Below are 16,410 nucleotides of genomic sequence, written 5' to 3'. Positions count from 1 at the left end.
CACCTTCCCACGTGGGGCTGTGAAACAGCAAGAAATAAGCCACTCCTGTGTTATGCCTCTGAGATTTGGGGGATGTTACAGCAATTAGCACAGCAATTAGTCTACTCTGACAAACACGGTCGTAATACAGACTTGGAGAAAAAGCTGTTCAAATTGGACAGCAAAGACTCGTCAAGGAGAAAACCCAAGATTTGCATTGTCCTTCACCCGTCAAGGATACTGATCTACCACCAGCTTCAGCCCACTTTTTTTTCTCGTTGTAGCAAATTTTCTTCAAGCATTTTCTTTAAGTACATCTTTTTTCGATACATAAGTAAAATTTGAAACAAAAATGAAACTCGGATTTGTACAACAGTAGTTCTCAAACTGGGCTGGACATGAGAATTACCTGCTGTGTCCCTGATCCGAAACTGTAAGGGTAGAATTCAGTCATCAGTATTTTAAAAAAATTTCCAGATGATTCTACTATGAAGCCAGGGTTGGGAAGTACTACTCCTGAGAGCAATTTCACATAATTCAGACAGGACTGCACCAGGAGATGAAAAAGGCGACTGTATACACGAGGTTGTGGAAGGGTCGCATGAACAAGGCAAAGAATATAAATAACTCACAAATTGTTAAAACCCAGAAATACGCCAGATGTCCCCAGACGTTAACGTCAAGGTAACAGGCCTCACTTTTCTTTAACTCTCCTCTTCTTCCTCCCCTCCCCTGCCTGTGCCTTTAACATTCCTCATGAAAACATTTACTGAGGGTCACAAAACGTGATCTTTAAAGCAATGGAGAAAGAGCATCTCCGCAGGTATTCCTTCCTTCCCTAAGTATCCATGTGCCTACTGTGTGTCAGGCTGCACGGAGGGCTGGGAAAACACGCCGGAAACAAATGGCCACGGACGGTATTTATGACCCAGCAGCAGCAGGAGATATCAAAGAATCACAAATGACAGTTAATGCTGTCAAGTATAAATCTCCGGGGATGGGAGGATTCATAATTTAGATGCAGGGCTCAGGTTCAGCGAAGGCCTTTCCAGGGAAATGACATTTAGACTGAAATGCAGAGACACGCACAGGAGTTAACTGGGTGAAAACTGAAGGACAGGGAAAGCGGGGGGGTGGGGAGGGAGACCCTCCCTTTCCTGCTTGAGCAAAGGGCTTGGAGCCTTGGGGGAAGGGAGAGCGGCCTGCACAGCCAGTCGGGAAGGGGCTGGGGTCCCACTCAGAGGCCACTGTTTTCCAGTCAAGTATGGAACTGGTTCTTTTCAACAGGGGAGGGGAGAGAGGCTGGAGATGGAGTTTCATTGCCAATGGCCAATGATTTCATCCATCGGTCAAGCCTAGGTAATGAAGCCTCCATAAACCCCCAAAAGGACAGGGTTCAGAGAGCTTCTGGGTTGGTGCGCAGGTGGAGGTGGACAGCGGCTCCCTGGAGGGGGCAGGGAAGCTCCCCCACCTTTCCCACACCATGCCGTGTGCATCTCTTCCATCCGGCGGTTCCTGAGTTATATCCTTTTATAGTACAGCCGTGATCTAGGAAGTAAAAATGTTTGAGTTCTGTGTGGTGGTCTAGCAAATTAATCAAACCCAAGGAGGGGGTCATTGGAAGCTCCAACCTAGAGCTGGTTGGTCAGAAGCACAGTGGACAACATGACTGGCATCTGAAGTGGAGAAAGTGGCCGTCTTGTAGGACTGAGCCCTTAGCAACCTGGGGGATCTGATGCTGTCTCCTGGTGGACCGTGACAGAAGTGAGTTAATTGCTTGGTGAACCTGATTACACACGCTATGTGACCATATAGCATGTATATTATAGCATTGTAATGATATATTGACTAAGTATATACTCCTTTGCTTACCATATCACAGAACTATAAAGCCAGAATAAATTGCGTAATTAAATACAAACAAAATATAACACCAATAAAATCCAAATTCACAAGACTAACCTAACCCCCTGGTTAATGCTGTTTTGCTCAAACTGAAGCGCTTCTTGCACTGTGACTGTCCACTGCTTCTCTTGTGAGCCTGGCAGCCTCTTCCACCACGAGCGCTGTGATGAGTCACGTATTTCACCTGCTTCCTTTATTCCAGCCTCGATAAAATATCAACTCATACGGCAATTGTGATGTTAATTCACCTTCACTTACAGCGAACACATCACTTACATATCCAGTCCTGCATTTTTCTCATTAGCCTGTGGTAGTTACAGTCCTAACCCTTGGCGCCAACATGACCACAAACACAAACATGGGCTTCAGAGAAAACATGTTCACCCAGATGAACCAAAATGAGTTGATACCGTTAAAAAAAAAAAAACGTTTTAAATCGTGAAACTGAAAAAGGGAAAGAAAAATAATCAAAGCACTGATATGGGGCCTCAGGGGCCATGTTAAAAGTTCTGAGAACTTTTCGTAGGCAAAAGGGAAAAGTCTCAAGACAGTTTTTAAGCAGGAGTGCGTCACGATCGGGGTCAAGGTTTGTTTTTTTTTTTCTGCGGTACGCGGGCCTCTCACTGCTGTGGCCTCTTCCGTTGCGGAGCACAGGCTCCGGACGCGCAGGCTCAGCGGCCATGGCTCACGGGTCCAGCCACTCCGCGGCATGTGGGATCTTCCCGGACCGGGGCACGAACCCGTGTCCCCTGCATTGGCAGGCGGACTCTCAACCACTGCGCCACCATGGAAGCCCCCGGGGTCAAGGTTTTAAAGAATCAAGTCACCCGGTGAGGAGTATGGGGTTAGGAGGGTGGATCGAGGGAGACAAGAGAGGAAGCAGGAAGTGAGGGCAGAGGGGTAGGGGGCAGCAAAGAGGAGAAGCCAGCGGCCCCCAGACAGACGGTGGGGGGAGGAGGGAGGGCACGGCTGACAGCCCCGGTCTGGGTGGTTGGTAAGTGACAGGGAAGCAGGGGGATGACTCGGGAGAGCCCAGGGAGCTTGCATGTGGGATCTTCCTGGACCAGGGACAGAACCCAGGTCCCCTGCACGGGCGCTGGTAACACAGCGGTTCACGTTTATCAATACTCATTGAACTGGATATACGAGATTGGTACAGTTTACCGCAGGTCATTTGACCTTAATTATTGGGGGCAGGGTGACTCTTCTAGATCCAAGAATGACTTCCGGATCTCAGGCTTGGGACCTGGTAGGATGGAGAGTCCACTTGCTAAGAATGAGAAGCATGAGAGAAGGAACCTGTTTCTGGGAGAAACTTAGGATGGACTGACGAGGTGCCACCCCTGAGATGCCCACCAGACACCTCCGTGATGATGCCTCAGGGTGTCTGGACACACATGTGGAACTCAGAGGAGAAGTCGGCAGGGGAGGCACTGAAGTCTGGGGAGTCACACAGACGCAGAGAAGGGAAGGCAGGCTGGTCATAAGATGAGGACGTGGAAGATGACGGACGAGCCCAGAGAATGAGGGAGAAACCAGAATGATGGAGCAGCTCAGAGGAGGGCAGGGCAACGCGTGGAGACAAAGATGAATCTTTTTTTTTTTTCCCAAAGATGGAACATACTAGAAGTTTTTGAGTGATAATGCCAATGATCCAATAGAAAAAAAGAGGCCCAAGAATCAGGGGCAGTGAGGCTCAAAGATGGAGCAAAGTGCCCAGGAAAGCAGGGAGGAAGGATCAAAACACACCTGAAGGAAAGGGCCTCTGATGGCAACAGGACCCTTTATCCACCCCGCAGGCTAGTATCCCCTCCAGTGCAGGTATTGGCCAACTGTGGCCCCCAAGTCTGACCTTCTGCGTGTTTTTATAAATTAAGTTTTATTGGAACACAGCCTGGTGGTTCACGTGCGCTCTATCTACGAGTACTTCCACACTCCAAGGGCAGAGTCGAGTAGTTGTAATGGAGCTGATCTCAGCCACGGAGCCGAAAATATGTATGTCCTCCCCGGCCCTTTACAGGATACCTCTGCTGACACCTGACATTCTCCATCCTGTGAATCAAATTGCCCTGATTCATGTGATTTTCTCAAAATATATACTCATCACTCCACTGCTTGCAACAAGACTTTGGAAACTTCTCTACTGCCTAGAGGATTCGATCCGCAGGTCTTAGCAAGCAGGACAAAGCCCATAAGGTGAGCCCCTGCACCAGGAAGTGGGACTCTGTTCCGAAACTAACACAGGGAGTCAGAAGTTCATGTCCTGTGCCTGTAGCTCATGCTCAAGTCTCCTTGGCAGGTTCCTCAACAGCTCCGAGCCTCGGCTCCCCCAGAGAAGGCTTCTGGTCTTTCTCAATGAATGGCAGTTCCCTCTTGGCCTTTCGAACACCAGTTCTTTCATGTCCTTAGCAATTCCCACACCTTACAGGCGTACCTTTTATTTGCATACGTTCCTTGTTCTTCCACATGTTTTTGCGGGTACTTCTGTGCCCTTCCTTCCCTCTGTGCCTGCTGCTGTTCCCACGTACCAATGGACTCACGATCACACGTCACTTTCTCTGAGACATGTTTTCGATTCCTTGCTGAGCATCTATTGCCATCTTATCTCAACAACCATGTCCACATTTCTACTTTAGTATTAGGCAGGCTGTATTGAAATCACTTATTTACATCAGTTTCTTCCCATCAGAGCAAAAGTTCCTAAAGGGCAGTGATCGGGTCTTTTCTGTTCTAACAAGGTAAACTACCATTTGATATGAGCATCAGGCAGTCCCCATGCTTTATTCTGGCTGGTGCCCTTCTGACACAGGATGCAAGTTTTGTTCACTATTCCAATTCAGTTATTTCTAAAATACTACTAGAATAGAAACAGACCAAACACCCAATTATTATTCCAGAATATAAAAGACACAGTTAAGGAAAAAATCACTCCAATTTTGGAAAACCAAAACTTCCACAAAGCAAGGAGAGGTCCTAAACCAACAGCTGTTCCGCCCACCCATCCTTTGATTGACAGCTGTTGGATGCTGGCCCTTCTATCAGACACTGTCCTGGGCAATGAGCTGCACAGATGAATTAACCACAGGCCTTGCCGACACTACATTAAAAGTTCATATATACTGAAGAGAGAAAAACAGACTGAACAAAATAGACTAAACTCTGCCTGCCTCAAACTGATATTCACTTAAAACGTACAAGATCAAAATCTGACCTTGTCAGTTAGATTTTTAAAAAGCTCATGGAAGAAAAAAAAAAAAAAAAGCTCATGGAAGTTTTAAACTTATATTTTAGAAACTATAACAGCATAAGCATTGGCTTAAACGTACACAAGAAGGGTAAAATAAAGAGCTTAAGAGAGAGAAACTCTTGAAAGTGAGACCAACAAAAAAGGCTTGGACTAGAATCCACGAGACCAGCAGTGACACAGGCTCGTAAAGTGAGAGAAAAACTGATCTATGTGGTCCCTGCCTAATTCCAAATAGGCTTATTTTCTGGTTTCATAGGTAATTAGCATGAAAGTTTTGAAAGTAGTAACATGTTATACCACCAGGGGGCAGATCATGCCTGAGGAAATCTAAATAGGGCTACTGTACCCTACAATTTCTATTTTTATACTCCATTTTCTCTTAATTCCCACAGCCCCAAGCCCCACTAAAAAAACTGCAAGAGGTCTATTAAAAACCAAAACACATTTTAATGAGAAATCTATTCTTAAAGACGCTGTTTCCTGAGTTACTTTAGATAAATACAGTTACTCTTTTCACATCAGCCTTACACAATGGGAGCTTTCTGTCTGGGGTCCCCTCTTCCTTCTCGCTCCCGGCGAGCCCCGCCTTCTTTTTAAATGCCATCGTCTCTGGCAGGAACATGCCAACCCCTTTCCGTATTATTACACACACATATATATATGCACAATGATCTCATTTGATTTTTCACTTTCTTCCCAAACTGCTCTGTCTAGCTAGTGATATATGAGTCATGCTCTCATTTTTTCCACTGAAAGTAATAAACACGGCCAATTATCGATGGCAAATATTTAGGTACCTAAGTGTGGAAAACAACTTGATCTTCCTAAGATAGATTAAACTCTTTCTGTTAATCTTATCAAACTATATTCTGTACGCTGAAATAGTGATCTTAAATTCTAACTCCTGGACTTCAGTGAAGTCATCTAAAAGAGCCCACAAATAGTGCTCTAGTTATGAGGCAAGTTAATTAATTGGGAAGGTGACTCTTAAAAGCTCTGTTTTTTTTGTTTTTTTTTTTTTTTTGCGGTACGCGGGTCTCTCACTGTTACGGCCTCTCCTGTTGCGGAGCACAGGCTCCGGACACGCAGACTCAGCGGCCATGGCTCACGGGCCCAGCTGCTCCGCGGCATGTTGGATCTTCCCGGACCGGGGCACGAACCCGCGTCCCCTGCATCGGCAGGCGGACTCTCAACCACTGCGCCACCAGGGAAGCCCAAAAGCTCTGCTTTTACACTAAGCATTAGCCTCATTTTTGATTAACTGCAAGTTACAATGATTCATATTTACTGAAATGGATAAATGGACAGTCCCTCTATCCAAGTTGTTTCTACAGCCCAGTGCATGAGCACCGTTAAGGTAATAAAGAGGAGAGAAGGTCTCTGCCCAGGTGCTTCCCTTCCCTTAAAGAAAGCAGCTGATAGAGGGAGGCAGGGAGAGACCATATGAACGTGTTCTACCTTCCACGTTCATATAATTCTGATTGATGAGAAACGAAGGACCCCCGAACAAGAGTAATGGGTAAATATTGCCAAAAAGAAGAACACAGTCCCTGAAAGGAGCTGTGTGTGTGGCACCTGCAGGCACCATGACAGCGCGCCCGTGTCAGAGCGACGAGAGATGCCTGCAAAGTCCATGGCACAGCGTCCAGACGCAGCGGAAATGTTGGCCGTTATTCCTTATCCACCTTCAATCAGATGCCACGTAGGACGGTGTGAGCCCCTCCCAAATGCCCTCCTTTCTCTCTCCTGGAGTTTCAAGGAGGGGCCTCCTCTGGCATGTCTGCACCCCCAACTCCCTCCCCAAAGGAGGTGGTTTCTCTAGCAGGTGAACTGGCGGGAAGCGCTGGTCAGCTCCTCCCCATCTGGGAACTGGTTTCCACAGTGGTCCTGGCCACCAGTTACCTCTCTGTACCCCGACCAGGTGGTCATTCTGTCTGTAATTCGGGGCTCCCGATTGGCTGGGAGTCTACAGCTGACATACGGCACTTCATCTGCCTCCTGTGCCTGACTTCCAACTGGGTCGGAAATCCGGGGGCAGAGAGGGGGGTCTTATGTGTCAGCCTCCCCAAATCCAAACACCCTTTCCCTTCCCCTTGAAACAGTAATAACTGTTTCGCCACAAGTTGGGAAAGAAGATTTTGACATCTGTTTTCGATGGCTTTCTAGCCCCATCAGCAGTTTTAGTAACACTGTCGGGTCTCAGTAACAGCCGAGCTCCATGAATGAGTGCCCAGAAGGACGCATGAGTGCAGGGCTTGGACGTTCCACAGCACTCAGCACGTCTGCTCTGGATCTCATCCGGGGGTGTTCTGATCGCCACTAGAACATGATTCCAGTATAAATAACAGGAGCCAATAGGATGTCACTAGAATACAGGAGATAAGACCCATTTGAGTTACTCAATAAAAATTAAATATCTTTTTCCTACTGTATAGCACAGGGAACGATACTCAATATCCTGTAATAATCCATAATGGAAAAGAAAATTTAACAAAAAGAATGTCTATACGTGTATAACTGAGTCACAATGCTGTACGGCAGAGGTGGGCACAGCATTGTAAATCAGCTACACTTCAATCAATCAATCAATCAATAAAATATCTTTAAAGTAACACATTCTACTGATATATTTTTTAGGAAGTTCCTAGCAGTAAGTGTTTGGAGAGTGAGGCGTCTGGTAGTTTATTTTAATAAATGAGCAAGACTCGGCTGAAACAGATGTCAAGACCCTTTTCCCTCAGCACCCCCCTGCAAAAAATTAATTGAAATAAGCATGCTTTCTATCATTCCCTCAACATATAACATAGTAAGTCCCACTTCTGTGGCTAATTCAAAGGTCAACTTTAGGAACACCCAATTAAAATCATTAAAAATTCTTAAATTTGGGAGATTCTAGGGTAATCTCCTACTGGCAAAAACCAAAACCTTGCTCCAACAGACAAGCATTCTGATGAGTGTTCTAGAATATATAAAATATTTTAAATTTGGAAGAACTATGTAATGTTTCCATAAGTCAATAGAAGGACCATGTCTGACCACTGGAATAAACCAAAGAATAACTCGTGTCTTTTGGAAGCTGTAGTTGTCGGGCTATTCAAAAGGGAAAACTCCATCTGAGAAATCTGGGGGTTGATGTGCTAATAAGCGGGCTCCGTGTCTGCGGCGGCTGCTGGCTGGTTACCTGATGAGGACGCACTGGTTGTCGTGGCGCTTCCACAGGCAGCGGTAGCACTCGTTGGCGATGGCGAAGACGTGCGGGGGCAGCTCGCCCAGGTGGCACCTGCTGTAGCGCTCCATGGCGTCCCGTGAGTACAGGCCGGCGATGGTCTTGTAGGGGTTCACAGAGGCGATGATGGAGCCGATGTAGGTCTGCGAGGACAGGGGGTGGGGACACAGGGACCCGGGTTACAGGTGGCACTCGGGGCTGGGGGGGGGCGGGGAGTGGGTGGGCACAGGATCTCACCCCCACCCATGCTGGGGCAGAGACAGAAGCAGCTCAGCGTGGCCCCATGCCCGGAGGGGAAGAGATGCCACCTCTCACACCAGAGTCGCTGTCTGAGCTTGACCAGAATCCGCTGAGTGTACGTTAAGGGGACCAGTGACTCCTGAGCCCCACTCACACATTTTTCCTTTACCTTTGGGGACAAATCTTGTGCAAAGGAATGAAGCCATTTCAAAGAGCACTGCAGTGAAAGGTAAACAAGAGAGAGGATGGTGACACAGTGAGGCCCAAATCCCTATTCCCCAGTGACCTCCTGACTCCGATCCTCATCTAGTGGCTATTAGGAAATGACAGGATTAAAGAAATAAGAGAAACAGGGCGGGGTGGTGGATGAAGAGTCACTGCTTAATGGGTACCGGGTTTCTGTTAGGGATGGCGAGAAAGCTCTGGAGGTAGACAGTGGTTATGGTTGCACAACATTGCAAATGTATTTAGTACACTGAAAAATAGTCAAAATGGTAAATTTTATGTTACATATCTTTCACTTTTAAAAAGCAACAAGAGCATTTTGAAAGCATTAGGTATTCTTTCCGTAATCCCAAACACCGTGTGAAGTGCCATGTAACTTATCTGGAAAATAGCTGACTGGCAATCTTATCTTTTCTGGAACCAAATCCAGGCCAGAAATTAAGCAAAATCTTCAGAGCAGCAAAACAGAGGCTACAGAGTTATTAAAGCAAAATGCCTCATGCCTCCTCCACATGGACGTAAACTACTCATTTGTCCTTCTTCAAGAAAGGCTAACGAAGTTTGATTGTCAGACACAAGTGAGGCAGCAGATGAGACGGGGTGGGGGTAGGACCCTGCAGCCACCACCACCTACCTGCCAGCTTCTGGGGTGTATACACTGCACCACGGGCTTGATGGAGAGCTATGGGCTGATTCTGCCCCCTCCCCCAATTCACGCATTGAAGCCCTAACCCCCAGTACCTCCAAATGCAAGTATACCTGTAGACACGACCTTTAAAGAGATGATTAAATTAAAATGAGGCTGTTCAGGTGGGCCCTAATCTCGTCCTTATATGAAGACGGAATTTGGATACACCAAGAAACACTGGGGACGTATGTACATGCACAGGAAAGACTGTGTGAAGAAACAGGAAGAAGGAGGCCGTCTGCAAGCCAAGGAAGGAGCCCTCAGGAGAAACCAACCCTGCTGACACCTTGATCTCAAACTTTTGAGCCTCCAGAGCTGTGAGAAAATAAATGTCTGTTATGTCTGTTGTTTCAGCCAGCCAGTCGGTGGTCTTTTGTCATGGCAGCCCGAGCAGACTAATACACAGGGCCTGACCTTCGCCCCTCACAATAACCCTAGGAGGCTCACGGTGTTATTACACCTACTTTTCAGAGGAGGAAACTGAGGCAGAGTGATAGAATTTTGCATTCGGCCACATCGCCAGTAAGTGGTAGAGGTGAGATGTGAATGCAGGCAACCTAATTCCAGAGCCTTCTCTTCACATTCACTGGCAGGGGGTGGCAACACAGCAGAGCACAAGAAAAGCAAGAAACACTGGACAGAAAGTCTAAACATCCTGAGTGCATCTGTACCATATTATAGCAATTTGTAATCATTTATATTCACAGTGACTGCCAGGAACATCAAGTATCATGTGTCCCGTCTTAACTGTTTTCAAATGTAAGGAGGTCTATAACATAATATAATATTTGGAAATATTTTGAACCAAAACAAGGTTAAAAAGGTCAAAGAGTTATTACTATGTGACCCAACAATTCTACTCCTAGGTATGTACCCAAAAGAATGAAAAACTGGTACTCTAACAAATACACAGCAGCATCATTCGCAAGAGCCTGAAGGTGGACACACCCCAGATGCACATCGTCAGATAGACGGGTAAACAAGATGCGGTACACATCCACACACTGGAATGTTATTCAGTTGTGCAAAGGAATGAAGTACTGATACAGGCTACCATGTAGATGAACCTTGAAAGCAGGACACTAAGTCAAAGAAGCCAGATACAAATGTTCACACATCCAGAGCAGGTAAATCCATAGAGACAGAAAGCTTGGTGGTAGTTACCATGGGCAGAGAGGAGGGTGGGGCGAGGCAGGACTGGGGGGTGACTGCTTTGCAGGTACAAGGTTTCCATTTGGGTGATGAGAACATTTTGGAACTAGACAGAGGTGCTGGTTGTACAACACTGAATGTACTAAATGCCACTGAATGTACTTTAAAGTGTTTAGTTTGCTGTTATATAAATTTCACTTCAATTTAAAAAAAATTAAAAGACGTGGAGCTTTCCTGTATGAATGTTCAGGTCTTTGGAAACCTCCACGCTCTAGAGAGGCCACTTTTCCCTGTCATAGCACTATGGGGAGGATGTGGCCAGAAAGGTGGAAGCTTTTTCCTCTGGGGAAGGAAAGGGTCCTACTTCTAAAGGAGATCAGAGAACCACATGGTTCCCTGGAGGATGCCAGACACCCTCCATCAACGCCTTGGCCACAGGTGCTCGTGGCTTCTTTTACATCGACTGTTTGCACAGGTGAGGCAGGCAGGTACGTGATGCTTGAGGCTCTGGGTGTCTGGCCCCTTCCTCTGGTTGGTCTAAAACATCAGGCCTATTTCTACCTTTCCAGTAGTTGTATGCATTATTATTTTTATTCTGTGAAATATCAAGACCGTCCATTTTCCTGTGAAACATGTTCTTTTTCCTACTTTGGCAGAAGTCGAGACAGTCAGTGCCGTCCGTCTGTATACAGATAGGTAGGCGTGTTGCCGATCTCCTTTCTCAGCTACAAGTAAAACAGAAAAGCCAGTCAGGGCGTCAACTTGACTATTAAATTTAAGTAATGTTAGAAGAGTAATCCATCACGAACATATCTTTTTAAGAAAATAACATGCCTAAGTCGTGAAAATGTTTGCAATTCCCATCCATAACATATGTGTATGGTGGTCGTAAAATTCTGAGATGAGACTTTTTAAAAATGTATTGATTCACTCATGATAAACATCATAACCTTTTACTAAAAGCTTTCCTTTTAAAGTGGTTATTTTGGGCAAAACCTCATAGGCATGCTACCCCTTCCTGGTTGGGGAACTAGTCTCCCAGCATGGCTTAGGGCAGGGGTCCCCCAGCCCTGGGCCGTGGACCGAAACCAGTCTGCAGCCTGTTAGGAACCAGGCCACACAGCAGGAGGTGAGCGCCGGGTGAAGCTTCATCTGCCGCCCCCATCACGCACATTACCGCCTGCACCATCACCACCCCCCATCCCCGTCCGTGGAAAAACTGTCTTCCACGAAACTGGTCCCCGGTGCCAAAAAGGTGAGGGACTGCTGGCTTAAGGTATCACTCACCCTGACAGCGTGCATGATGTGGATTTCGTATGGGGGCAGGACACCCAAGGCTTGTTAGCAAAGATGAAGACAGAACATCCACAATGGTCTTAATGCCTAGTTTTGCTTTTGAGTAATTCACATCGCACTTGGCCCAGTGAAGTAGCTGAAAGGTGTTTCAGAAGGACCGTGTGGTCGGCGGCGTCGCAGTTACAGATGACACACGTCTGCCTCGCACCCAGTCCCCGGGGATTCCAGAGGAATGAAGCCGGCCTCTCTGAACAGCAGACGGTCAGCACTGAGGCAGCCCCCAGAGTGGCAAGGATTCTGCTGGCAGCCACGCCGGGTGGACCCGCTAACGCATCACGTACCTTCCCAGACCGAGCCCGGTCACCGCCGCGCAGGGTGAGCTGGTGGCCCGTGAGCTGATGCCCAGCCAGTGTCTCTGGCTCAAAAATCATTCCAACATGTCTAAAGACTGTTCCACTGTTGAGTCGCCATCTTATATAATTTGTAGGTGACAGTAACGTCAACCAATGGACTCACATGTGCCAACAGGGACAGCAAAAAACTGGACTGAACTTGAGCTCAAACTCAATAACCTGGTATCTCTCCTTAAAAAAAAAAAAAAAAAAAACAACTAAAGAATACATAAAATGTGTGTTTGGCTGGTATGGGAAAAGAATCCAATTTTTTAATAGTTATTTTTTAAGATTATAGGAAACCTTGCCTCATTTAGAGTTAAAAATGTCTCCTACTGTAAGCACCTCCACTTACTTCCAGACATAAATTAGGCTCTTAGAACATGAATGCACACGTTTTACTGTTTCACCTTCTCACTAACGACCTGAGTCATTTCTTAACAGGCTTGTCACCAGATTTCAAATGACAATTAAGTCCACAGGTTTCCAAAACAGCTTTACTGACATTTCAGAACCGTGGGGGCACAGAGGACAATCGGACCTATGCAGACACACTGTCGCACACCCTCATTTGCTCCGACCTAACCTTGACCTGTGGGCAGCGCAGAGGCCACGCTTCTGCCTCGTCTGACCGAGGAAGGAATAGAGCCCGTGAGTGAGGGTGAGGGTGAGGGCAGGGTCCTGGATCCTGGTGTGGGGTGCTGCCCTCGGGTCTGTGAAGACGCCCTTCCCCACTCACCTACGTGCAGCATGGAATCGTCCCAGATTCTCCAGCCATGTCGCCAGTGGCCACTGTCTCCATGTGCTGTATACCCCACTTTCAATTAACTCTAGAATCAACCCCCTTTTTCTCCATCTCCTCTGCCCTGGCCTCACTTGCTCAGATGTCCCCGAAAGCCTCCTTTCCCACTGATCTCCCACTCGGTCTTGCAATGCTCAATCCCAGCTTCACATGTGACCAATGAACATGTGAAAACAAAAACTCTCCTGCGTAAAACTCTTCAAATAGCTCCCACAGGAATATTCAGGAAGAGAGTCTGAGCACCCAAGTCCTAATGAATTATTCTCCTAACAGTTCCAGGAGTGGGGACCGCGTCAGCTACTTAACTCACTGAGTTTTCACTGTTTGTGCCCATCTTCGTGCCAAATGGTACTACTGAATCTCCCTAAAAGGAATGTGTAAAACAGTGTGGCAGGGCTTCCCTGGTGGTGCAGTGGTTCAGAGTCCGCCTGCCGATGCAGGGGATGCGGGTTCGTGCCCCGGTCCGGGAAGATCCCACGTGCCGCGGAGCGGCTGGGCCCGTGAGCCATGGCCGCTGAGCCTGCGCGTCTGGAGCCTGTGCTCCGCAACGGGAGAGGCCACAACAGTGAGAGGCCCGCGTACCGCAAAAAAACAAAAAAACAAACAAAAAAAAAACAACGTGGCAGCAAGAGTCACAGTTCCTAATGGTTTATTCAAATTAGGTGAGATGGTTGAGGTCCATCAGCAAAAATAATTACAGCCGGGGCACCTCTATCTTCTCTCCCCCTACCCTGAACATACCACTCTGCATGGATTATTTTGTCATTACAACAAAGGCTGCATGGGTAAGAGGTTTGCAGAATAATAAGGAAAGTTCAACACGTAATGTAAGTAAATACGGACACTGGGAATGGAGGGGATAGAAGAGCCGAGCTGTGAGCGAAGCACCAAGCGAGGCAAAGCCACGACGCAGTAAGAAACCCTAAGAGTTGTGAGACAACAGTGTGTTCCATGCTCGCACCACTGGTCACTCTCTAAAAAGGTATTTTTTATTACTGCCCCCAAAACCACCATGAAAACGCCATGCACTTTGGAACTCTGGATACGTGCAACTCTCAAACACCAGGAGGAGCCAGGTGCTGGTTTCCTCATACTGGATTCCAAATTCCATGAGAATAAATCTCCTGGTCATTTTAACGGCTTTTCAGAAATAGAAAGTATATTCTATTTTGAAGCGCATAAAATTTTTTTCTAGTCGGAAAAGTTCCACATAACTCACCAAAAAAATACATTTCCTTGCCCATTTTAATAACCTGGAACAGCTGCAGTGCCTATTGCTATGAAACACTAGGAGAAATGCGCCACATTGCTTCAGTGCGGAATCTACCAATTCAAGGTTTTCAAAAGGCATAAGGGTATAATACCTATATCTAGTCCCCCACCCAAAACAATTGAGTATAACTAAGAACACTAAAAGTGACCCAGTGGCCTCAGATGCACTCTGCTGGTAGAAACGGAGGATCCATGTTACCGCTGGGAAGTCACTATTCCAACACAGGAAGAAATGATGGAGACAGCATGATTGGGTCAAGTCAGAAGACTGGAAGTCCTCACCCTGGACCTACCTTCCCTGGTACACTGCTTAACCCCTCTAGGCTCGAGATTCCAATCAGTAATAATAGCACGTCCTCTGTTACCCCACCTGATTACCATGTGAAAGTATTATGTAAGTCACAGGTATGTATTATAGTTTTTGTTAATGAAAACAAAACTACAATGGCTTTTCATCATGTGGGTCTGAAAAGCTGAATGGAGATCAAGTAAACTGAAATGCACTAGGGAAACTGGTTCAAGTCAGTGCCACAACTCTTCTAAAGGGAAGGACTTGTTAAGAAGTGGGAACCGGGCTTCCCTGGTGGCACCGTGGTTAAGAATCCACCTGCCAATGCAGGGGACACGGGTTCAAACCCTGGGCCGGGAAGATCCCACATGCCGTGGAGCAACTAAGCCCGTGCACCACAACTAGCAAGCCTACGCTCTAGAGCCCGCGAGCCACAACTACTGAGCCCATGTGCCACAACTACTGAAGCCCACATGCCTAGAGCCCATGCTCCTCAACTAGAGAAGCCACTGCAATGAGAAGCCTGTGTACCACAACGAAGAGTAGCCCCTGCTTGCCACAACCAGAGAAAAGTCCACGTGTAGCAACAAAGACCCAATGCAGCCAAAAATAAAATAAATAAAAATAAAATAAATTAATTAAAAACAAAAAAAAGTGGGAACCACTAGCCAGATTTACTCCCCACCCACCATTCTCCTCTTTCCTTCTCTCTCGATCATCACAGCTAAACATAGCCATGACTTACTTCCCCAGATCTCTACCTTGAATGCAGCTTCAGTTTTAAATTGCAGATCTGTATACTCAGCGGCCTGCTTGGGCATCTCCACTTGGATGCCCCTAAGCCCAAACTCAACATGGTCAAGGCTGAGCTCCCCCAAACACCTGCCTCTTCTCACACAGTCACATCTTCACAAATGGCACCATGGTCTACCCAAATGGTTGATCCAGAAACCTAGCAGTCATCCTAAAGAAGTCAGCCTACTGCCCGCCCCCAAACCCAATCAAACACCTAGATTCTACCTCTTAGTATGTTTCATACTCCAGCTCCCCCAGGATTGGTTTGGAATCCCATCATTTCCCATCTGGTTTGCTGGTCACCTCTCCTCCTAGACCGGTTATACCTGCTGGACTCATCCATCACCTGCAGCCAGACTGAGTTTCCCCAAAACTCACCTTTGACACTGCCCCCTACCAGCCTTCATAAATGAATTCAAGGTCACTAACTAACACACAGTGTCCTTCTTCACCTGCTCTTGACCATCTTGCCAGCCAGCTGCACGCAACCCTCACTGCAGCATCTTGCGTGTCCTGCAGCTGGACAAATGCACCACGTTATTTGAAATCTGTGCTCCTGCTGATCTTCTGCCAGGAATGAGCCACCCTCCCTCTTGGATGAATTCCTCTAGGGATTCCTTCAAAACTCGGCACAGTTAGTGCCTCAGCTGGAAATTATTTTCTGACCCCCTCGTACCTCTTCCTGCAATGCTCATTCTTTGTGTTCCCAGCACTTTTATCACACTCATTGTCACCCTGAGCTATTGTCAAAGATTTGCTGTGTCTGCCTTCATCAATAAGCTAGGAGGTCCTGGTGGGACAGTGCCTTTCATTTATTCAATCTTTCAAGAAACAATTACCATGAGCAAGATGAATTTTGCATCCTTGGAGTCTCACACACAGCCTGGCACACAGGCAGGGCT

The 16,410-nt window shown here is 47.0% G+C and overlaps 1 protein-coding gene across 1 annotated transcript in view; it reads right to left on the bottom strand.

The window, feature by feature from the left end:
• Nucleotides 1-16,410, bottom strand: part of MYO10 (myosin X) — a gene marked incomplete at both ends in the record, with an annotated part of 225,099 nt that overhangs the window by 97,616 nt on the left and 111,073 nt on the right. Inside the window, 1 exon segment of the mRNA XM_079701754.1 lies at nucleotides 8,313-8,500. Within this exon segment, the coding sequence (XP_079557880.1) occupies nucleotides 8,313-8,500 (188 nt within the window).

Source organism: Hyperoodon ampullatus, assembly GCF_949752795.1.
Source record: "Hyperoodon ampullatus genome assembly, chromosome: 4".
Lineage (NCBI taxonomy): Eukaryota > Metazoa > Chordata > Mammalia > Artiodactyla > Ziphiidae > Hyperoodon > Hyperoodon ampullatus.
Note: the sequence above shows the minus strand (reverse complement) of the source record. Positions and strands in the feature narration are given on the sequence as shown.